The 24352-nt window shown below is 40.0% G+C and overlaps 1 protein-coding gene across 2 annotated transcripts in view; it reads right to left on the reverse strand.

The window, feature by feature from the left end:
- The window catches only part of LOC101795858 (netrin-4), a 52717-nt gene that overhangs the window by 22188 nt on the left and 6177 nt on the right, over nucleotides 1-24352 (reverse strand). For both annotated transcript variants that reach the window (XM_072044556.1, XM_005025108.5), the window contains exons 2-3: nucleotides 21851-22392; nucleotides 9677-9940 (exon numbers count right to left, since the gene is read on the reverse strand). In XM_072044556.1, coding sequence (XP_071900657.1) covers nucleotides 9677-9940; nucleotides 21851-22387 — 801 coding nt within the window. In that variant the 5' untranslated portion in view covers nucleotides 22388-22392. The remainder of the gene's footprint in view (nucleotides 1-9676; nucleotides 9941-21850; nucleotides 22393-24352) is intronic.

Raw genomic sequence — 24352 nt, forward strand, 5'->3', positions numbered from 1 at the left:
TAATATTTCACTTTAACATGAAATATGTGACACCACATCACTCAGCGCTTACTGATCCGTAGATATAAAAGAATTTAGGCCTATATGGGCCTTTCCACAATGCTTATTGCTGCGATAATTGAGTACTTCAGAAATAATAAGGAATTTATTTTCATGACATCTCCCTCCATCTGCTTCTCCTCATTACTGTGATAACTCTAGTTATCTCCAATGATCGTTCCCCTTCATTGGATCATCATTGTATTAAGAGCTCAGTTGGTCTGACAAATGTGTTTGAAACTGAATGGTGCCTTCCAAAGTTACTGTGCTAAATGGATCAAAGAAATAGGTGCGCTCACAGGCAGACCGTGTGATTATGTAAACTACCACATTTATAAAACCAGTCAGAAGTACTATGTTCATAACCTGTGATGGTTTGTATTCCTGCAGTCTAGCTTCTAGAATGTTTTCTGCCAAGGTTATTCATGTCACTAATGCATGCTATGAGCTTTGAAAGATGAAAACTGTAGCTTTCAATACTAATATTCTGTCTACGTCAAACTTCCAGTTTTTTAATCAGCTTTTGCAAAGGTTAAAAGTTTACAGGCTGATATGCTGGCAGTCTGAAGATATTATTAGTCCAGGACAGGAACCAAAATGTTATACTACACTCTCAATCACAATCATATTGGATTTAGCAGCCACTTGAAAGCAAACTCTGCTTTTGTGTCTTGGTATAGTGGCTATGTTTTCAAGCAGTGGTTTTAGGATATGAAGTCTTTGTCAGCAAGCACAATTTAAGATATTTCTGCTTTTAGTACTGCTTCTGTCTATGTTACTACCTTTTGCATCATGCCTTGAGTCGTGTAAATTGGACTGTGAAACTTAACCATATTAAAAAAAAATAAAAATGCTTTTTTTTTTTTTTTTTTACTTTGGCAATAATATTCTTAATCTGGATTAATTCCATGATCTGACTCACTGTACAGTTGTGCTGTTATAACAGTCTGGTGTTGCTGCCAAAGGCTGTGATTTGTATATCTACCACCTGAGCAGCTTTGAGTCATGACTTGAAGGAGGTTATAGCTTCATAGACTTTAATGCCTGAATGATCAATTTCAATCACTTAGCTCACCCTGCTACACTAAACCACGAATTTCATCTGGTAGTTTCTGCATGGAGCTCAGTAGCTTCTGGTTGGTTTATAACAAATAGTGTAGGACCACCTCTTACTTTGGTACAGTGCTTCCAAGAAATTGCACTATACTTATTCACCTTTGCATGTACAAAATTTCACCTAAATTCTGATCTGCAGCTGAGAGAACAAGTGCATATTTGCCATCTCTGTCCCACATTTTTTTTTTTTATTTTTTAAACTCTGTTCAGCTTAGAATAACACCTCAAGCATTTTGCTTTTCTGTCTCCCTGTTCAGTTTCTTTTACCTTTTGTCCTTTCAGTAAATGTTGTGGTTGCTAGTCTTTCTCCTGGGCTATTCTCAGTCTATTTTTATTTTTTTTTTTCTCTAATGAATGAAGGTTAAATTTGGAAGCCTTCCAGAACAGAGCAACTGTTGCTGATTCAGAGAAAATGTTTGTCTTTGGGCTCTGTATTCACTTTTGTAATGTCGCCAGAGCAATTTTGGATACAGCAGTTTGCAATGACATCAGAGGCTGGTCCCTTACCTGTTTTTAGTAAAATGACCTTTTCTGGGTTGTTTGAATGGTTAAATACAAACTAGTGTCTCCTGTTCCCCTTTTTTGCCTCACAGTTCAAATGTACTCTGTTGTCTCTTCTAATTAAGAAGTGTATCTGTGCAGATTTATAATAAATTTTTCAATATCAGGTCCTGAGGAGAGTAGATTTGACTTCTAAGAGACCAAATTAAAAAATTACGTCAACTTTTTCAAGTTTTCAAAGACTTAAGAGAAAGAGTGGCTTGGGAGTACAGTGCCTGCCATGGGTAGGTTGATAGTTCAAATTCCTGCTCTAATCAGGAATGAAAAAAGCCATTATTTTCCTATGTCACTTGCTGGTTTCTGGGGAAAGGTCTAACAAGTGTCTGTGTCTGAAAACTACTACACATGGGTGTTTTCAGAGGGAATTGGATTTCTGGCTTGTACGCGGTCACTTTGGTAAATTAAGTCTGAGGGAACTTGGCAGGGATAAGGAGAGCTGGGGCAGTTGCGGCAAGGCCATCTGAGAAAATACGGCCTGCACAGCAGTGAGCGAAAGCTGCCACCAGTTCCAAATTGACTAACCAGGTAATGGTGACAAAAAAAAATCAGTGGCAGTGTTTAGCTGCATATTCAGACTGGCATCGCTAAGCCCCTATCTGAACAGTAACAAAGAACAGGATAAATAGAACGGAAGAGGTACAAAATCCATGCTTCGTGTGAGGGAATATAGCAGGCCAACCTCGGCCTGTGGCAGTTTCAAGACACAACTCCATCCTCTGCCTGCATTCACCTCCGTCTGTCTTTACACACATGCCTGGCTGTGCCTTAGGCCACATTTCTCTGTTTTCCTGTTGTTTTCGTCCTCAGTGCTAGATTGATTTTTCTTCATTTTTGAGCTGGTGTCCTTTTATTTTTACCTACAGTGCCAACAACTCCATTATCAGTCTATAACAAGATGCATACAAGTAACAGCTGTCGTGCTGAAATGCCGCCCCTGAGTTACAACAGGTCACAGTATCTGAGGGACTGTCTTATGAAAGCAGGAAGCAGGAAGTGGAGCAAGTCCTAATATTTTAATAAGTGAATACCTGAGTCACTGTCTGGACTAGATGAGTTTCTGCTGGTTAATCCATAGTGGCTCTGGGGGTGTGAGATTCAAAATCCACTCCAAGTGTGGGCCTGTGTACTCTTCTCTGAATTTTTACCTCAGTATTAAGTGAATTTGGCAACATGCGTAGCTCCCATTCAAGTGAAATTATGTTGAGTAATGGAACAGATGAAGCCAAGAGAAAAATAGTTTTCTACAGCTCCTCTGCAGATGGCTACAGTTCGGAGAGTGGGGGAGGGCAGGGCTGACATAGCACTGGACCAGCCAAATTTATAAGGAATCTGTCTGACAGGATGGAGAAAAGGGGAGAGAAAGTCCATAATTTAGCAGAAAACTTGTATGTTGCAAGAGAAGGACTCTGAAGCCCTAATGGGCATAAGACTCATCCCCAAGTCCCTTCTAGCCCAGTGGGTGAAAGAAGGCAAGGACATGGATGTAGGATTTTATAACTTTTATGCAGAGTAATATGGATTTTTTTAAAAGATCCTGTGAAAATTTTCTCTCTGTGTGCACCTGCCTCCAAATCACTTAACTGCAAACTTCACATACCCACAAGGTACAACTCTAGAAAAATTTGTTTAAATTACTAGGTTTCTGGGGCTGAGTGCATGGGCTGAAAAGCCCTGAAAAGCTTTGGTAAAAGGCTGCAAACTTTTGTTGTGGTGAGAGGTAGGTGAGCTGCAGACAGAAACAACATAGCAGTCTGTTCATCCCAGGGGAGCTTAAAAACACAAGGTCCTAATGTATGAGGCCAAATGCAGCAGCTTCTACGACTGTCACATCACAGCAACTTCCTAGCATTGGTGGCTATGTCAAATTTAACCTAGAGACAGAACAGTATACATTCTGTGGAGCTTAAATGAAAGACACTCAGAAACATGCTGTACTACAGGACATTAGAGAAGTGTTGGTAGCAAAATGGTGGCTGATATCTCTGAGATAAAGCAAATTTTTCTCCCTCTTACACATACACAGACTCTCGTAGCTTTATTGTGAAAAGCAGTTCTTGAAGGAATTGTAAGGCATATTTTACCAGCCCTAAAGCATATTTACAACTGTTTGCAGTCAAATGGTTCTACTAGCAGGGTTAATGTGGTTCCTTCACAGAGATAAAATTAGCAGAGAACATCAATTCAGCAATTAAAAACACAACAACAACAAAAACATTAATTAAAGCAATTAAGCAATAAAATTAAACTACTTTTAAATAGCTCTTTCATAGACATGCTTTTAAGAAAAGCACCATTTAAAGGCTAATAATGTGAGATAAGAAATTGTTTACCCCATTCCAAAAAATAAGAGACAGTTTCCTAAACGTAGTATGAGTGTTGCATGGGTGAATCTGCCCTGAGCCCTGACTCAGGAAGGCATTTAGACATTTGTTTAAACATCACTCCTGAATAGGCATGTTTTTCTGATTTGGACTTTAGCAGTAGTAAAAGGTATTTCCACAACAATAATAAAATGCAAGGAAAACTTGTTGACTTTATAATTGCAGAATTCCTGCTGGCTGAACCACGATGTGGATCATACCATCAAAATTGTGGTTATTCTCTAAACCATACATAAAACCTCATGTTGATGGTCTGAATGCCAGATGCTGTGGTGGCAAACCACAGGTTTTTAGTAGTGCTTATGGAGAACCTGCATGAACATCAAGTTAAACACACCAATTATAATCAGTAGAAGCGCAGTCCACATACCTGATGTGCCACAAGTGAATTCAAGGTACAGTACGACATCATATATTTTACACCAGAGTAGCCAAATTAATTGTCTTTCATTAGATGAAATAGCCTTTAGACTAATTTCATTTCAGAGCTCAAAAAGACGTGTTAGCCAGTGCAGATGTATGGGGCTGCAGAGCAGCACAAAACTCCTCCTGCTCTTGGCTGTAACTCAGTGGCCAGTGCTAAGTGGAAAGGTAGGGGGTGGGCAGACCTGTCCTTACCTGAACCTTACCTGAATGACAGGTTCATAACTGGGTGAAGTAGTGCTTACACATGTCCCTGCTATTCTAGCTGAAACAGCAAAGTAGCAGGGATGCTGTCAGGGTGGGCATGACCATCTTGTTCAAGTTTGAGTCTACTGGTGAAGAGCCATCAAAATCAGAAATGTTGTATGGTATTTTCACTTGGATGCGATTTTTTTAACATCTCAGAAGGAATTGCTGATTTGGGGGTTGGCCATATCGGCATAGGCATCTGTTTCTATGATTTATTCTGAAGCTTTTGTGATTCTTTTTAACATTCACAATGCTACTCACATGGCTGATACTCAGACTAACTTTTTTCTAAACAAAACCTGCTCTTTGAGTTGCCAGCTGCAGCATAGTGCACCTCCTGGCAGCTCTGAGTGCTGGACATCATACAGACTGGCACAGCGTGGATCAGATAATGTGAAAACTTAGTTGAGGGATTATCAAGAACTGCACAAGATATTTGAAGAAGAGATAATATTTGCAAGAGAGATGACAGCCAAGTTGCCCAGAAAATCACTGTAGAAAAACAAGTTTTACCTTATGTAACCCGCTTTATGCCAAACAAGGAATCTTACTTAGGACCAGATCCTGCTCCCTTTGAAGTAAATGAAAAACTTTCCATTTGCTTCATTGTGGAGGATCAGACCCACAGGGAGTCTAGTTTGTCTCTGTAAACAGGATGAAGAAGGAAAAGAAACATCCGAGGCAACTTGTAAGAATTTCCTGGCAGTGAAGGTACCAAAAATTAACGAGTAAAAAAAAAACTAATGCTTTAGTCAGTAACATTTTAATCTACATTTGCTTTCCTCCGTCCATGCTTATTTCCCATGCACCAGAAAGAGAATTGTGAAATGTTTGGCAAATGGAAAGGAATTTGGTCTAGATTCAGACAGAATTGTCCATGTGTGCTTTCTGCTTTGTAAACATTGTAAGTTCTGGAAGCCCCCCTGGATTCAGCTAAAATATGTCATCAAAGCAGATTCTAAACCTGAAAGGTTCCTAACTTTGCTGGAGCTTATTAAAGGAATTGTGTGCTATAAAACAACACATACCCTTGTATACTCTTCATCAGCAACATCTTGAACAGGATTACTTTCCATTCCATCCAATGGTGGAAGATGACTAGATGTGTTCAGGTGGCTAGGTCCTAGTATTTGTTTCCCTCATAAGAGCATATTCATGCCCTACACTTAAAAGCAAATGCACCTCTGCAGTTTCTTCACCAAAATACAATGTCAATAGACAGTGTTGTTCACTGACAAAGGAGCTGCCTTAAAAAGTTTGAATATTACAGGCAATGAAATTAAGAAAGAAGAATTTTGTCCATAGTTATCATAAGAAGCTATTTAAGTTGGGCATGGCATCTCTGCGTCTCTTGTCTTTGGTCTGAAGAAGGGAAGTAGAAAAGAGAATATCACTGTCTCTAGCAACAAACCCCAAATTCAATATATGCTTGCCCACAAGTTTATTGACTATTGCTTACTGTTCCCATCTTCATTCCTCAAAGCTTTTCTCCTGTCTGACACGATTCTCTCAGTAGTTAATATGGGAAATAAGATCTAGATAAATTGCACTGAGGTGGTTGCAAACTAATTAAATAAAAAAAAAAGCCATGTTGAAAGAGTAATTATTAGTGGTTTGCAGTCCAACTAAGAAGCCAAAAGACTTTTCCATGGTATCCTTTGCACCTTATTTACTCAGTATTTTCACTAGTGACTTACGGCCAAATAGAGTCAATATACATGACACTATCTAGGATTCCAAGGTAGGAATAATTATATGCCATTTGGAGGGTTAATATGATAATTTGCATTTGTCTTGTATCATTAGATGTGACACTGTGGCATCTGTGACATTACTTCTCATACAGCTACATTTCTTATTGGCAGCCTCTGTAGAAAAGCCAGAAGCTGAATGGGTTGTCCTGACTGAATTGACAGATCCACAAATAAACTGGTGATTGATAGATTATCTACTAGTAATAAATCGTCAAGACGCACCAGAATGGAGTTGAAAAGCGTTAGTTCAAAATTGTCAAGAAATTTGTTTTCGTTTTCTCCATTATTTAGTCTCCATACAGTATAGCAGTGCAACAAGTATTAGAAATGGAACAGATTTCTTTCAAGAGTAAGAAAAGCAGACTTAGAAATTAACAATTACATCTTTTCCAAGACCTAAGTGCAGAATGATCTCAGTTTTTGGGCCTATCCCATGACAAATAATTACAGTTGTTTTCTACATGGACTTGCTTTTGTTTTTGTTAAGTACAGAAAAGACCATTGCATGAGGGCTCTGAAATATTAAGAGACGTTGACTCCTGTTACTTAGGCCTTTCTGTGGAGGTCTGTATTTTTTCCAGCATTTTATTTAATTACATGACAGAATGCAGGAAACTTGAAGTTGCTCTGCATTCATGCTGTTTTATCACCCACGCTAGCCACATAATAAACTCTGTGTCTTGAGACTTTCTCTGCCCATGTGCTTGTTAAATATTAGATGTGGCTAGTGGAATGAACCAGATTATTTCTGAACAGGCAGTGTTTGTTTTTAACATCCTTTTCCTCTGTTCTGTTTTAGTCCTTGTGTGAAAGAAGAGCAACTTCCATCTCTCTGCTGAGAAAGGAGAACTGGAAGATGACAAAGATTTTTGTTGCAGTGGAGTTTGGCTAATATGACATGTATCATTGGTGTTTGCCACTCAACAACAGAAACTTTTTCCTTCTGTATGTAGGCAAGGAGGTTACCATATTGTAAGATGCAGAGTTATACACTCGCTTGAATACCGTCATTTTAGCCAATTTTCACCGTATATATGAAAAATAGGTAAGATTTAATGACCACAGCATAGAAAACAGCAGAAAAATAATAAGACCATCTTTACTTCAGGCTTGTATGAACTTGTATTAGAATTTTCAGTTTTGACCACTGAGGTTTCATGCTTCTCTGGTTAGTACAAAAAAGCAAAAACCAGGAGAGGACTTGGTAGGAACCTTCCAGATCTATCAGCAGAATGAGAATTGACTGCTCTCCATGATCACTGGAGGAAAAGGGACAAGAAGGAACCACCTTATTGAGGCAGGCACCATGGAAGGGCTTTCAAACTGTTGGAATGGTAACAACTACTGAAGGCTGCTATTAAATCTCCCTAATTAGAGATTTTCAATAACTATTTCAATGGGCATTCGCTAGCGAACAGATTAGGTATGCTTGATCATACCTTAATGCAAGGACTTAAAGCAGCTCAATTACAGTCTTTTCCAGCCCTCACCTAGGATTCAAGAAGTAGTTAAAGCTCTGGAAGGCTTTTCTTACTTCCTGCTGTCTTTGAATCCCTGCTTAGGCAAAGACTTGATAATATCTGTGCCTGTGTTGAATGCTGGGATGCATCCACCCTCTGGTCTCCTGAGACATGACTCACTCATGAAGTGCATTTCATCAAAACTGCTTCACCTTCTGCCCCATGAAGTCATTGATGGCACGCAAAGATTCTATTCCCTTGTGAACGGTGTAAAAAAACCTCCAGTCATAGTTTACAATGGTTATGTCAGTAACATACACAATATCTTGTTTTCCTCTTCTGATGGACAGAGTGTTTATTCTTCTACCAGCTGTATTCATTTAGCCTGTTATTCATCTATTTGGTTTCACCATGTGTGTATTTAACAGTTTGCAATGGAGAGGATGCACTCTTTAAACAGGTTTTCTCCACACAGTTATGTCCTATGTGGGTCTATATTTGTAGTTAACAGAGCCTCATGACATCACCCAGTACTAGAGTACTGTAAATTAGATTTATACCACAGATGGTACAGATTCAGAAATGATTTTGCAAATATTGTGAAATCATGCAGTCCTAATTATTTGTACAATATCTACGTCTCAACTTAGAAGAGCTGAAAAACAATGAATATACATTCCAGAAGAAAATAAACCAAAATGTCAAGTGCCACACATCTAAATGGACAGAAGTTACCTGAGGATGTATTTCTTACATCTATTTTGTCAGAGTGCATGAGGGACTAAAAAAATTAAGGTTATTTTGGGTTTCAAAACGCATTACAGGGATAGACAGCCTACTGGAACCAGTGGAATCATTGGCTAGTTTAAAGTGGCTTGAGGTCTGTCTGTGATGTACATGTTTAGAAGTACCTGGGTATTGGGTTAGCATCATTTCCCTGTGACTGTTATTACCATTCTTCTGCATAATACTTGCAGCTAAATCAAAATGTAGACATCAGTGATAACCCCTGAACAGCAACATCTGAGCATGCATATAAAACACTGAACAGGGGGCAGTAATAGTACTATGGAAGATGATTCATATGAAGTTTGGCTCCTTTTATTTTTTGTTTTAAGTTCTAACATTTTCAAATAAGTTAAATAGTAAAAAGGGAGGGAAGAGAAAATATTTTCAGGTCCTGAACACCTCTGGCCATGCAGTGAAATTAACAAAAACATACAAGGCTGACAACTAAAAGTAAAGACTGAAACCCTAAGTATGGCAGAGCTGTTCATGTCTCACAAACTCAGAAAATCTGAAAATCAAGATCTAATAATAAAATTCTGGTAAGTCAGGGCACTCTTTACATTAAAGAGATTGGTTCATTCTGTGCAGGTAGATTTCAATCCCTGTATTTGGACCTCTGTTTCTGTTACAAAGTTCCCTCACGGTTTATAGGTGTTTGGAGATACAGAGGTTTTGGAAAATCTCATCTCTAGTGATGCAATTAAAGCTTGGAACTGTATAAAGGATTATAGAAAATCTTTTCCCGGAGTGTTTTAGGTTTCACTGAAGTGGATTAAGAGTGCTGTCTTGTTTTAGACAGGCTTAAGGAAGATGGGACAGGACCATACACACAATCCACAGTCAGATGGAGACAAAGCACAAGCAGGTAATGATTCTAGGAAATCAGTGAATGCCTACAACTCACCACGTTCTCCATGTCTCCCGTCCGGTTGGCAAGCTCACATTCTTCTGCATGCCCATTGCAAAAGCAGCTTCCTCGGATGATCAGGTCATAAATAGCATAGTGGGCAAACCTCTGAGGTTTCTCTACCAATCCTGAGCCGTGGCACGGACATTCCTGTCTTTTTAACAAAAGGAGGCGAAGGTTGGTGAGTTTCAGGAGATCTTGAGCCTCGGGGCTGTAGGGGTCTTCGATCTTGTTAGCCGGAGTTAAGGCACGATAAATCACCTGAAAGACAAAAATTACACACAGCACGTGACTGCATACCTGCTTTCATTCCGTCTCGAGTGTGTAACAGGAAACGCTTTAGTTTACATTTCTGTCAGTGGGGTTACTGGGCCCAGTCACTTATTACAGGTTGGAAAATATATGGAAACTTGTCAAACACTGTTTACTTCCTTGTGTTTCTGAGCCAAGTGACAACAGAATGTCACTTGGAGAAACCCAGGGTTTATTGGTATAAATACAGTATTGACACTGAAATTTCTTGAAGCATTTTAGGAATATGGCTTTAGTATGAGCTCTAGAGCTAGGTAAACTAAGGCACGAAGTGGATCTGTGACAGAAGTGAGAACTGTGATCACACTTGGCATGGTCACTTGGACTATGGGCTAGAAAACACAACTTGGCTTAGGGTGAGTAAGCACTGAGAGAACCCTGTTTTCAAACAAAGCAAGCTGGTTTATTCATTGGAAGAGGAGAAATAGCTACATGGCAGCGAGCTCACAGGATAGGAGGGCTTTGTGCCTGCCTGCTGTCTGCTGGCTGTCTGCTGCATTTTAGCTCATGTACCACTCTGCCCCTCTGTATGTCTCAGGGTGTGTTTGTCTCTGTTGGTTTTATGGGGAGAGGGTGACAATGGAGAGCTGTGCCACAGTCTGTAGCAGGGAGCTGGAGGGCTGGATGCGTTCATTCCCAGGCTTAGATGCCCGTTATGGATATGCTAACTTCAAACCAAGAGCTATTTTCTCCTCTGGTTCAGTTTCTCCATCATAGCAGAGGGACTTGCCCTGAGGGTTCTCTGGCCCAGCTTAATAAGTGGTGACAGTCTCTGTCTGACTAACTCTGTTAGTGGAGTGAAAGCTTTGTTTCCATAGGGATTCCCTCTTTCTCTCTATTTATTTATTTTTTTCTTTCTTTCTTGGTTGGTGAACCAACCAATTTAAATACTTGCAGCATGTAAAATACTTCTGTTTCGTTTTGCTCACAGGATCCAGGAAAGAGCTTGTGGTACACACCTGGAAGATAATTTTGTTGCATGTTGATGGCACATGGAGAGATAAAACCCCTTAAATTAACAGCATCGGTTTCCAGGCTTCACACAGAGCTGCACCTGACAGTAACACAGTGAAGGCAGCGGTACGTTTCCCACCTGTCTGCAGCATTTTCTGTTTGGTTAGTTCTGATCTTTTTTCTTTTTCTTTCTCTCTCTTTTTTTTTTTTTTTCTCTTAATTCCCTTATCTTGTACTGTCAGCTATTTACAGAGCTACAAATAGCCCTGTTTGGTGTGATGAGAGGTGTCTTGTTTGATAGAACTATGGGCAGATTGCCCAGGCTGTGCAGTGCAGGTGCCTACATTCCCCTGACCAATGAAGCCATGACAAAATAGCCTGGGCCTTTCCACACCAATGTGTACATTCCCCCAGTCAACGGAACCATAAGCAAATGGCCCATCTGGTTTTGTCCTGGTGCCTAGCATTCCCCTTGTGATAGATAAAAAGGATAAAGACAAACCTCATCTGTCCGGTTCCCGCTAATCCCGGGTGGTCTGGTCTTTTTACTGGAAGCCAGTTTTAAGAACCTTTTCTCCCTCTTCCCAGGGTTAAAAACTAACTACTAGGACATTAATAGCTAAAAGCCCTGGTGAAGCTGTTTTAAATTGGTGTGAAACAGAGGAGCCAAGGGGTAAAGCAATCTGTTCAGTTACCAGTTTTTATAAGCTGCATTCTCACACTTGCCTTTCTTGTCTGTGGCTTCTCTAATATATATGCTTAGTAAAAAATGGTCTCTCCTTTCAGGATGGCTCAACAGAGGATACCTAAGAGATCACTGGCTCAAGAACATAAATATTAGAGTTTTTTGCTCCAGGACAAGAGATCTGAAAACAGGTAACCAATATGTTTTTAGCTTCTGCAAGATCTGCACTGGTCCTGCCAGTGACATCCTTATACAAGCCTGAGCAAGAGGCTTAATGTATCTGGGCACCAGAGCTCCCAGTTGTAAACAGGTATGCATTTCCTCACAGGAGACAGAAAGGAAGGGTGAATGAGGTGAAGAACCAGAGTTTTTACTGGGCTCCTCTGAAAGAAATGACCAGATAATGGCCAAAGGGTTGTTGTTTTTTTGTTTTTTTGTTTTTTTTTGCTGTGCTTCTCCAGCATTATACTTCTACTTGCTGGCAATAGCCTTGCTTTGTGTTACGATTAATATGAAGGAAATGTTGTATATTGTGCTAGTAGACAATCATTTTGCATACATAATAAGTTTAGAGAGATGTCCACATCTTGGGATCTCCAGTCGATCATCCATCCTCGCCATGTCTTAACTGGTACCCAGACAGCACTGAGTTCTTTGGGCAAAAGAACAGTTGTTGGGTGCTCTTCTTCAGCATGGTGACATTTGCTTTCATGAAGCTGGGTTGTTTTTTGTTTCTTTGCTTTACAACTTGGAAAAAAGATCAGATTTCCTGTGGATTTATTGTTTTCCAGATATTTTCATTTCAGGCTTTGCATGTCTTCAGGAGAGCTGTTTTGGCATTTCCATATTTCCTTAGAACTCTGAATTTTGTTTGTGAATAGACATATTAATAGCTTAGCTGTCCCACAGGGATTGCAATATCCTTTTAAGCAAAAAGAGTGCTCCATTCCAGTTGAGATACAAGAGTTTGCTTGTATGATTAATTCATGACACATTTCTGCCTGGAATAAGCTCAGTGATAAGGCTGGATTTGTTTGTCCTCATCTCTCCCAAAGCAAGATTTGTTAAATGTTAAAGATCTGATTTGGGTGACATAACACTAGTGAAATCTTTTGGGAGTGCCATTTAGATGTTCTTGGATTCAACAACCATTAAAGAATTTGTCTTCCCTAGCCTTATACCAGTCAAAGATATCAAGGACTTAATTAAACAAAGATTGTGTCAGCAGAGTCTAAACAGATATGTTGTGACGATGTAAATAGGTTTAGGTGAGCTGCACTTTGTGTGGAGGTAACACAGTTTTATTCAGTATTTAGTACTACTTTAGCATGTACATCTACTGTATGTCCTGCTTACATTTTTTAAGAATAGGATACAAGTACTCAAGTACTTCACAGGAGGGGAGGAAGATTAATAAATTTATATCTGTAAATTCTCTTAGAATCCCTAGGGATGGATGTTCAATACATTCAAAATTTAAAAAATAATAATCGGTCAAAGACAAGTTTAGCAATTTCAACCATTTTGATATAAATGTTTGAAAGATTAGATTAGAAATAGATCTAAGTCTTAATGAACTCTTAGAGTCATACACTGTGGGAAGAGACACTTCATTTTCACTGTATTATCTGTTCTTTGTTTATTTCACAAGGTCGTGTTTTGCTTTCTGAAGCGCATGAAGGAGATTCCTTCTGTACACATAGGCATTTGGCTTATGCCTTTTGCTTAGCTTAAGAAAAACATGTGCATTGTTCATTTCCCAGAGACGTTTTGCAAATTTGCTCTTTTCCATTACATTAATGTAAAAGAGATTTAAAAAGTGTGATGAAAAAGATGTTCTAATAATTAAGATGCAAGCTCTGACAACAGCTTCCCAGGGATATTATTACCACAAGGATATTTCTCATATAAGTCTCTATCTGGTGTCAAGCTCTATGGAAGATCTTTTCTTGTTGTAACAGGCTATCCCCCAGTCACTTCTCTAAGCATCAGGATGTAGTTTTTATAAAAATAGCATATGCACAGCTACAGAAGAAAATCTGCTGGTGATTAAGTCTGCTAAGGGCTGAGTAATGTAGGGACACCCTAGAAATCTTTCAGTTTCCATTGAACTGTGTGCAGATTAAGGGTATTCAGCACCTTTATAGTCTCGACCCTTTGTGGAAATACATCCTAAATCCTGAGTTTCCCTTATAATCAGGAGCTGCCACTGGAGCCGAATGCTGAGTAGGGCATTCATGCTTATCAGCATATCTGCTATCAAGCGCATATTTGTCATTCTCATTTTCAAAAGTCAATCAGCTACGCCTCAAAAAGATGGTCAGTACTGTGTCCTCTCCTGACCTTTCTAAGAGCAAGGAAGTTTGGAGAATGCTGTAAGTGTGCAAAGCTAAAAATGATAGCCACTGTTAAAGGGCTGGCTGGTTTTGCTGTACACAAGTTGGCACAGCTTCACAGAGGGTGATGTTTTATCCCCAGTCAAAAGATCATCTTCATTCCAGAGACAGTGCCTCAGATTTTTGATTTTTTGCCACATGTTTTGCCTCTCCATCCTTGATGCAGATAATTCTGTTTTCTTAACCTGATCTTCCAGCCAGTATTATTCAGAAAAGATGTGGACACAGCAAAGGTTCCCCCTTGCAAGCTTATAGCCTAAGGTCAAGGAATATGAGTCACAAATGGAGGGCAGAGCCAATGCATGGCCTCCTACAAAAGAAGATCCTTGTGCAGAACAAGAATTTGGTATTACAAATCATCCTTAAGCTATGCTGATCATGTTGCACACAATCAGGTTAATGAGGTCAGAAATGTCTGTGTGCTTATACTAGGCCCATCAGAAGGAAGCTGCAATAAAAACTCTCATCAGTCCTAAATCCTCTTCATTAAGAGATTTTCATGTGAGTTGATTTTGCTCATAAAGGAATAGTAAACAATTGTGTCTCAGAATTTTTCCTACCCAGTGGCAAATATCCTCTGATCTATTTGATGGAGCTCTTGACTAAAATTCTTCCATCTTGTGGAACAGTAGACTTTACTATAAAAGCAGCCTTTTTTCCTGTTTTGAAATAGCCTAGAGCACAAAGAAACTCTAGATACCCTCTTAGCTATCAGAAGGCTTATTCTGATGATTCATGGAATAGGGTTTCTTAGTCAAGATCCCCGGCTCTTCTGTCTTCTTGAGAAAAAAAAGTTAGTAGCCAGCATGGAATATGAAATTTTGTTAAAGAAATAATCTATTTGTCCATTTGATTTTTTAAAGTTATCTGATCTGTGTAAAACCAACTACTTTCAATACAGTGGTGTCTTGAACCCATTCTGTGTTTTCCAAAACAGGACAGGTCAATGTCCCTTCAATTTGCATCTGTTTTGAGGTTATTCCAGTAATCCAGTCAGTGTGGCATTAATATTAATATTTAGGCGTCGCTGCCAATACGATGATGGGGAAAGACTGCACAATTGTGATTAGAGACAGACGAATCTGAAGAACCATGCAGACTTTTTTTTTCTTCCTTGAACCAAATGTTTCCTGTAGCTTCAGGTTATCTGCAGATATAAATTTCTACATCTGTGTAAAAAACAAGGTTTGTAGGAAGGAGCAGTATCTTGTACCAAGCCAAATAATGTATTTGGAGTGCAAAATCTAGACTGTTGGGTACAAAACCATTCAGTCTGCAGTCCGTATGTAGAGAATGGATAAAATTCCTTCCATTCTACACAGCATCACCTTACATGAGGATCTGAAAACACTTCCTTGCTCCCACACAGCGCAGTGTCCTTTTTCATGATGAGTTATGATATTTGCTCTGAAATGGCAGAGGGTGGCATGAGGAATTCTGTGACGCAGACAGCCCTACTGGGACCTGGACTGAGAGCAAGAGTCTCATTTCACTCCTCCGAATTGTCAGGGAAAGTTAAAACACCCAGTTATCATTAGTATCACATAGTGTCTACTGAGCTGCATCCTCATGGGAGAGCATCCATTTCTCATAAGTGGAGCCACTTATATCTTTAAGTCTTGGCTGAAATCTTACACATGAAAAGATCTAGTAAAGAACATAGTCTCACCAGGAGAGTGAGGTGTGGACAACACTCATCGTAAAGAGCAAACAATAAGTGATTTTTAGCCTGGAGTTCAAAAATTACAACAATGAATCTCTAAGATCTGTAATGTTTTAGACAAGAACTTTTTTCACAGTTGCGACTTTCACTAAGCTTTCATAAAACAGGGCAGGAAGAAAAATTGATTTGATATCTGCTGCCTATTATGTCAGGAAATTCAGAAGTAATGCTCAAAATACTATTTTGTCTTCCTAGCTGGTTTATAAGGTGCCAAATATCTCTGAAATGGCTCATTGCATACCAGGTCAGAGCAGGACACTTGGTGCACTCCTGAATTCACTTGTCACGGACGGGAATCCTGGACTGGTCTCATGTCAGTTCAAATTCCCTTCAGACACAAATACTTGAGCCCCTTAATTCTTCCTCCAGGGAAGCAGGGCCTGGCAGTGCTATCTGTTTGTTTACACTGCTGGTGTTAACTGCTTCCTCTCAACTTTCCTCTGCATTTTATCTCCTCTACAGTTCAAGTTAAACGAAATGCTGAACAGACGGCCCTAGTCATAACAACCAGGCACTTACCTTCAGGAGTGACTAATCCCTCCTGGAATCTTTTCCATCTGTAAGTCAGAATAACATCATACAACTTCTAGAGGACAGCCCTGATGACTGTTGGACAATTCACTGCAGTGCAAGACCCTGCCCTTGCACCTTAGCTACTAGGAATTCAACCTCGTGACATGCTGAGCATGTTTCTTTTTAGTGACCCCACTGCTGTATGAGATCAGACCTTTAAGAAGTCACTGAAGCCTCAGTGGTGACCTCTTGAATTATTGATGCTGCCACTTAATGAGGTATGTGTGGGAGGGGAGGGGGATCCTCCTTTGTTTATCAAAAGGTTTGGTATGAATACAGTGAAAGAAAAACCTGAGAAAAGACAGCAAAAATTGTGGATTGTTAGAGCAGGATCACACACATTCCACACAGAGCCCCATCCCTGGCCTGGTTTAATGCACAAGTGGTTCCCCATCATAGTAATCATTGCTCAAGGAGTCCCTGTAGATGGAGAAAGGCAGCAGAGATCCACAGTGTCAGTGCAGAGGCAAAGATCTTCAGTAGAATTGTCTGTGGCTTCTGTCTGAACAGCCCGGTGGCTTTTGAAGCAGACAGAATTGCATCCCATCACACCACGTCTTGATCTGACACTCACAGAGTGTGTTCAGGAGAGTGATTAAAAGTCTCTCAGCTACAAAGCAAGTCCACTGATCTTTGATAAAAGACGCTGTTGGGGACTTCTGTCCCTAAAGAGGTCACCACAGGCTACAAAACGGGGAAGGAACAGGTCTTCTGCACAAGGCACATTTAACTTGTTGCCATAGAAACCAGTACCTAATTCAGCCATACACAATTCTTCCAGCCCCCAGTGAATTCCAGTAATGGGTTTATTATATCACACTTCGTTGGTGTCATCTGTCACGCAGACATTCACATAAACGAACCAGCTTTTGATTTAAAACTACCTTCCTCTAGCCAGACCCAATAGCGGTAGAGTCTTCTTTAGGGTCTTGTGGTTATAAGCAGGTTAATGTTACACCCAGCTTTGCATGCTAATGTCTTCCTTTCATGCAAACATCACTGTAGATGGAAGAGAACATTTGTTTTCGTTTCCCAATATTCCAGTTTATTAAAAACCTGCTCTTAATTTGTCAGATAGTTGACTGCACTCCTTAACTGCACATGCTGTCAGGATGCAGGTTGAAACATTTTGGTCCCTGTTTTCCCCAGCTGGTGTATGAACTGTAAGTCACACTAACATCTGATGCAACATGGTGGTAATTTCTCCTTTTGTCTGGGTTAGAGTTAGATTTCCAATGGCTGACCTGAAGGTTCATTTTAGGCTTCTACTTCATTTGTAACCCAAGAAACTAGAGACTGAACTGTGCTCACTCAACTAACACACCACCACTTTGGAAGGAAAGACCCTGTAACAAGCTTATTGGGTTATGATAGGCAAGTGGGTTGCTAGACAGAAAAAACGGCTTGGTTTTTAAAACCACTTTGACTGCTGTACCCCTAATTAACTTGACTTATCGAGGCGTGATTCAAACCCTTGACATGATGTTTGGGGCCAGCTGTCAGTCTGGGTTGGCCCTGACTCAGCTACAATTTGGAGACAAAGAGGAAAAATTGTATTGGAACTGGCAAAGGCCTATGGAGACACAGGTTTTTGGCATATTCAGTAACAAGGACTTCTAGGAAAGAGTGGCAAGAAACCAATGTATCATGCTCAGGTGGCTTGCAGATCAACACCAATGAAAGAAAACAAAATGCTTGCAGGGATTGGAACATGCTTTGTAGTTTATTTCTTCCCTTGCTGCAATTCAAAACATATTGTATATGGTATTATAAACAAATGATTAAAGAAATTGCATGTCTAGTGCTTCTCCTAGTAAACTGCAGGACTGCTAAGTTGAACTGGCAAAGTTTGAATGAATGAGTGTCGGGCTCCCTATTCACTTTTAGATTTCAACATTACATGACTTCAGGTGATTAACTTACCAGTGTAAATTTGATCTATAAAATATGTAGAATTAGCGAGTACAGGTGCAAACATAACAACTAATAGACATTGCTAAACATTGCTAAACAAGCTTGAGAATTAGAGGCTCCTTATTAATCTCTAATGGTTACAAAGACTGAGGAAGAAACAGTTTGCTGAAAACTGGAGTGCTGGAACTGTAGCTGGAAGTTTGGATGCCCAACGTAACTAATGAGCTCATAGTATAGGTTTCGCTGTGGCTAAAAGGTGAGACAAATGACAAGAATGATGTCCTGGGAATTCAGCCAATGGAAGCTCTTGTTCAAAGAGATAAAACAAGTGAAGCAAATGATTTGTAGACAACTGGCAGTGAATAAATTGCTCTGACTCCAAAATCAGAAACTATCAATAGCCTAAGTTCTTTGCCAGAAGAATTAAGATGGGGAGATCCAGGATCTGAGATTTTATCTCCAAAAGTGCAGGAGCAAGGGATATAATTAATGCTGGAGTAAAAGAAAACTGCAAAAGGGACACTAAAAATCATCTCCTTGCATTTCTACTGGACTTGTTCCTGAATGTATGACACCGTCTGTCTCAGCTGTACCCCATCTGAAGTGGAGATGTGTGACCCTAACAAGAGGTGAAAGACAAAGGATGATTCACCAAAAAAGGGGGATACAGCTTAATGTAGTGATACATTGGGTTCTTTTGTGACATTGTAATATCACCCCCCTAAAGGGATTTTGCTTCCATTCTAAGCTTCTCAAAGTTTTTCTTCTGCCATGTTTCTTTTTATGCTCCCAGACTCTTCCAGTGGTCTTAAAGGCTCACCAGAGTGTGCTGACTCAGGGACACGCGTGTCAGTTTATAGATGCATGTAGGTTACTGCAACTCTGCCACCTTCTCTTTACCCACCCACACTCTCAGGTCTGGAAGCCAGCTGACCAGAAATCTTGTTCCATGATGTGTCTCCCATGGGTTTTAAACCTAAGTGTTCTTAGTAAGCAATCTCCTCTTTTTGATTCCTTTTGTGCCCTGTTAAAAGGGAATTTTGCATCTCTTCTGAAAGTGAATAGAACAGCACCCAAGAAAAACCTGACTGTCCCTCAGTAGAGAAAACTGACATTCATCTCAGTGCATGAATTAGAAATTAGGTTGGAAACAGTTTTGATCATTTCAGAAATGTCAGCTTGTGATGTGAGCTCCTGAGCCCTCCAAGGCTTAGCCACCATCAGTAATTGGATAGGTCAGAGTGAGGGTGCAAAAGGAGAGAACACTGCACAAAGCACTGATGGGGATTCAGCTTCCATCCACCTCAGCTGGGAGTTAGTGCTTGAAGGGATACCCTTGTGACTTTTGTGACATCTTTAAAATAAATTGTAAAGCTGCAGTTCTGGGATGTGTGGGCAAAGCTCCCACGAGACTTGTAGTAAGAGCAGCAATGTCACTCAGGCAAATCTGATCAGGTATCACTTTAAATAACTACTCTCTGCTGCCTTTTATTTTCATTCACAAAAGAATCTGCTGTGTCATATTGCTGACCTGAAAAGTCTGACGCTTTTGCACCCTTGCCATAGCAATATTTGATAGCTTGGTTAAGAGTTCTCTGTAAAGTCTATTCAGAACTCCAGAATCCTTTTGAGTTTATTTGCTGTGAAACTGTTTAGCTTGTTCTCTGTTAAGTAGCTGTACAGATTCCCATGTGCTGCTTTAAAGCTTCAGCTCTCCATCCCATAGAGGAAGTGACCTCTGCATGTATTCAATTCATGTAACAGTTCATGAAAGTATTTGGGATCTGCAAGGACATGACCTGTAAATATATGACTGTTCTCACTGTTACTATTATTTTCTAACATCTACTACTACAGCATGAATTGATTAAAGATACGCATATTCTTTTTGGTGTGGTTGCTGCCCAAGTAGAAAGAATCATTTGACACTTGTAATGACAAAGGCTTTTGTTGGATGTGTGTTTTATTATTTGATTTTCTGCCATCCACCTCTTGGATTTGTTTCAGCAGCAACACGCGGTCTTAATGATATTCCCCAAGGTTAAGCAAGCACAAAACCCTATATAGTGCAGGGTAACAGGAGATACTGTATAGAAAAGGAAGAGTTGTTTTGTGTCTAAGGCCAAGCCATTTTCCTCAAACCCTGAATTCTATTCCTTATTTTACCAGAACTGTCCTGTTTCACCACAAACCACTTCCACCTTTCTATGGAAGCTTCCCCATCTGTGAAATGGCAACAGGACTGTTGTATGCGTGCTGAAGATCATTATATAGATCTTGCAAAGTACTTCCAGATTTTTCTTTGGATGGCACAAAACAGTGGAAAATCACAATTGTTGCCTAGATTATGTATTGACGTGGCAAATTCTAACCTCTCTACAGAAGACAATTGGATGTATATGACTTCATTGTATCCTAATAACTAACTAGCAGAATTACTACTCCAGGAAGAAGACAGTAGTTAGATGATTTGCTCCAGATTTCCAATACTCAGAGATGTTTCCCAGCCTTGTTGCACAAAGGTTGACTCAGTCGCTCCATGCTGCTCTTTTTCTGTCTCAGGTGTAGGACACTGATTTCTTTCTCCTCAAGTGCGTTTTGAAGTGCATTACTGAAACCACTGTGTTTTTCTGAAGGCTATTGGGATCATTTACCTCACACCTGAGCTTAATTTACAGCAAGTATTACTGCCAAACCTGTGTGATCACTTCCAGACAGGGAAACCAAGAGGACTGTGACTTCTCTAAGGAAGAGAGAAGGAAGTGAAAGGATTCCAGCCTCTGGCGGGACTACAGGAATGTCTTATAGCCTTTCTGTGTGCTTTTCTGTCTCCTCTAAAAAAAAACCACACCAATGATACTTACCTTCTTTCCCATCTGATTATTTTGAGATTAATGAATGCAAAAGGTTATAACTAAACTAATAATCTGATTACTAAGCAGTCACTTATGTTCTTCTCAGAGGAATTTATCAGAACAATTGTGCATTTATTTTAAAAGAAAGCCTTCTGAATATTTAATCAGAATATTCATACCAAAGGAGGACCCTTTTCCCCTGCTGAACAGTGGAATCTGGCTGCTCAGTCAGAGTTCCTGTTTCTAAATGGTTTCATTTTTGGAGCCTATGTCTTGATACAACCAGAATGGACACCCCCAGCAGGAGTCATTGCATGAAATGTTCAGAGAAGGTAGTATTTAAAACATTCAGGACCTTTTATATGGTGAAAGACAATTTGAAAGTGCTGTTCATGTCATCATAAAGGAGGAAAACATTTTGGATAAATAAGGCTCTACAAATGTGTGTTTTTTCTACATCTGTTTTTAGTGGTGTTTTACTTCAGTTATTGGCATCTGCAATGTAAAAATAGGCAAAAATGTTAATCTTATCCTCTGCAGCTCTCATAAAAGAAACTTGCTAAAACATTTCCATTCGTTTTCATTGATATATCATTTCTTTATTTCTTCCCCTTTATTTTCTTAACATAAAGCCTTTGAGAAGGGGCTACATTTCTTAATTTATAGGCACAGTGTCCCTCTGAGCTTGTACTCTCCAACTCTCAGCCAGTCTTTAACTGTCTGACATTAAACTTTGTCCAAACCTTAGTTATCGCTTACCTCTCCTCTGGTGCAGGGCACTGCATCTGAGTATCTGGAAGTACACATGGAGCCCTCCTCAGTGAGATCATCCTGGAGCCCGAAAGTCGCTGTACAGTTGACAGAGAAATACTTGTAGGGCCTCCAAGTCTGCCCATAGTCCTGGGATCTTTCCAGCACCATCGCGGCTGGGCGCGGGGACTTGAACACAGCGATGACATGGGTCAGGTAGAACTCAGTTTCGAAGTCCAGCCTGATTTCTTCCCTGTGCACCCCTTGGGCAGACTGCCACCAGGAGACTGGATTTGCGAAGAAATCATCTGTCATGTCAGCAGGGAGATGGGAGTTATCAGGCTGGTTGGCATTGCATTTGGTGCAGCGAGGCTGCCCACAGCCACGGGAGGCCAGGTGGAGGAGGTTTTGGTCTGGGTAGAAGCAGTACAGTTCTGTGCTGTTCTGCCCGCATGTGGTGAGGGTGACTGGTGTCCTCCCTCTTGCAAGGTTTCCCACCGGAGGGTTGCAAGAACGGCCATTACAGCGGAAAGCTTGTAGCCTCATGGGATCTGAAAGACAGGCAAAAGAAATAAAGCTAAGCAGAACTCCTCAAACAATTCTCAAGCTGTAAGACAGGTGACCGTGCAAATGTTTGGAGTCCTCTTCTGGGGACCGACATCCAAGAGGGCTTGTCCTAAGGAGATCTTCATTCACGCAAAGTCTAGAGGGAGATTCTCAATAAATCTAGTCATTGGTTTAGGTGCCTGACTTAGAAACTGAAATCTTCAGAAAACTCAGCCTTTACCCATAAGCACTTGAAGCTCTAACTTTGATACCTGTTGCAAATGCAGTTGCATCAGTCTATTAAGTTTTACATTTAACTACAGGAATCTTGTGTTTTCTTACTCTTACTTTTGTACAGCTGCATATCTGAGGGCTGAATCTGTGCAATATGTTTATTTTACTGTAATCAGAAAGCTAAGCTAAACTGTACTGTACATTATAGATTCATTAAGAAAAGAGATGATTCCTGTCCAACAAATTGCAGACATTGTTTGCACATAAAATCACGTGAAGAAAGCATATATCTCTATACTTATATGTTATTGACCTGATTTTAAAAGGCACTGAATTTCTGCTACTCCTATTGAGATGAGGTGGATTTTCTAATACTTATCAGAGCTGAAAATCAAGTCGTTTTTTTTTTTTTTTTTTTTTTTTTCTTCTTTTTTCTTTTTTCTTTTTTTAACACATTGACATGGAGATAGGGGAATACATTCTGTTTGCCAAGTTTGCGGGTACAGCAAAAAAAAAAGTTTTGGTATCTTCAATGTATGCATCTACTTATTTCTAAATTAGGAAAGGTAAGGACAACTACAAAATCCTAATATTGTTTGGAAATTAGTAGTGTTTTGTGACACTGGATTTACAGGTCACTCCCAAAACCTTATTACCAAATTGGAGAAAACTGTTTCTCTAATGACATACAATGTCCTCTTTGCAATTTAACAGTCCAGAATGAGTTAAAGACTGACCTTGCAAGGTCACAAATCTAATCCAAGAGGTCACAAGTCAGATGACTCAATATAAGTCCTACAGGAAATGACCCTTCCAATGAAACATAGGATGACCGTAAACCCTGGGTAATCTAGGAGCAGTTCAAAGGTCAGCTATTAGTTCAAGATTCTAGGTCAAATTTTAAAATCCCCACTCAGTTTATATTTGGTCTTCCACAGGCAAAATAAATTTTCAAATCAAGTTAGGCCAAAAAAAATTCATTTTGATTCAGCCTTACAAAATTAGCCCAAGCATAAGTGTATTTGGGTGAAGCTGGTGTTCTTCTTTCCCAAAGAATTAAGGTGAAAAAAATGCATCGAGCCTGCAGTTTTGCCTCTAAGTTACTTCTGTCTTTGGTTCCTTAATGATAGCTCTGCACAGACCAGAAGAGAAAGGGATAGATATTGTTTTGGAAAACATCTCATGCATTTTGCATTCCAGGATTAGGACAAATAATCAAGCTGCTGCACATCCACTGGATCCCATTGACCAATGGTGTGTGCTATTTTAGCTTCCATACAATGTAAGGTGATATTAAATTTCAGGTAGCATGGAAGTGGATGATCCAAAAATGCTCTTTACTTAGAAATAGATGGAAGCCACCTTCAGGGGCACTTGGATTTAATGTGTGTTTGCCTCGCAGACAGTTTTAGCAGGAGTCTCAGGGAAGGACAGTTGTCAGGAGACATAGAAGGCTTCCTCCTGTTGGAGGTGGTCTTCCACCATTGGCTATGATGGGAAGGCCAAGATTTATTTGGGTCTTCCAGTGAAATCCTAGGAGACTGGCAGAGCTTGGAGGGCAGCAGTGTCTGGTCTGCACCTAATTGTCCTTGAATTGAAGGAATGAAAGCTGTCCCACCATGAGGTGGGAATGAGGAGAATGAAGAAAATGAGGACTTTCAGAAGTCAGCTGGAAATGAAAGGAAAGAAGATGGTGATGCTTGTTCTGTTCTTTGCTCCCCATCTGCAACT

The sequence above is a fragment of the Anas platyrhynchos genome, chromosome 13, assembly GCF_047663525.1.
Source record: "Anas platyrhynchos isolate ZD024472 breed Pekin duck chromosome 13, IASCAAS_PekinDuck_T2T, whole genome shotgun sequence".
Classification (NCBI taxonomy): domain Eukaryota; kingdom Metazoa; phylum Chordata; class Aves; order Anseriformes; family Anatidae; genus Anas; species Anas platyrhynchos.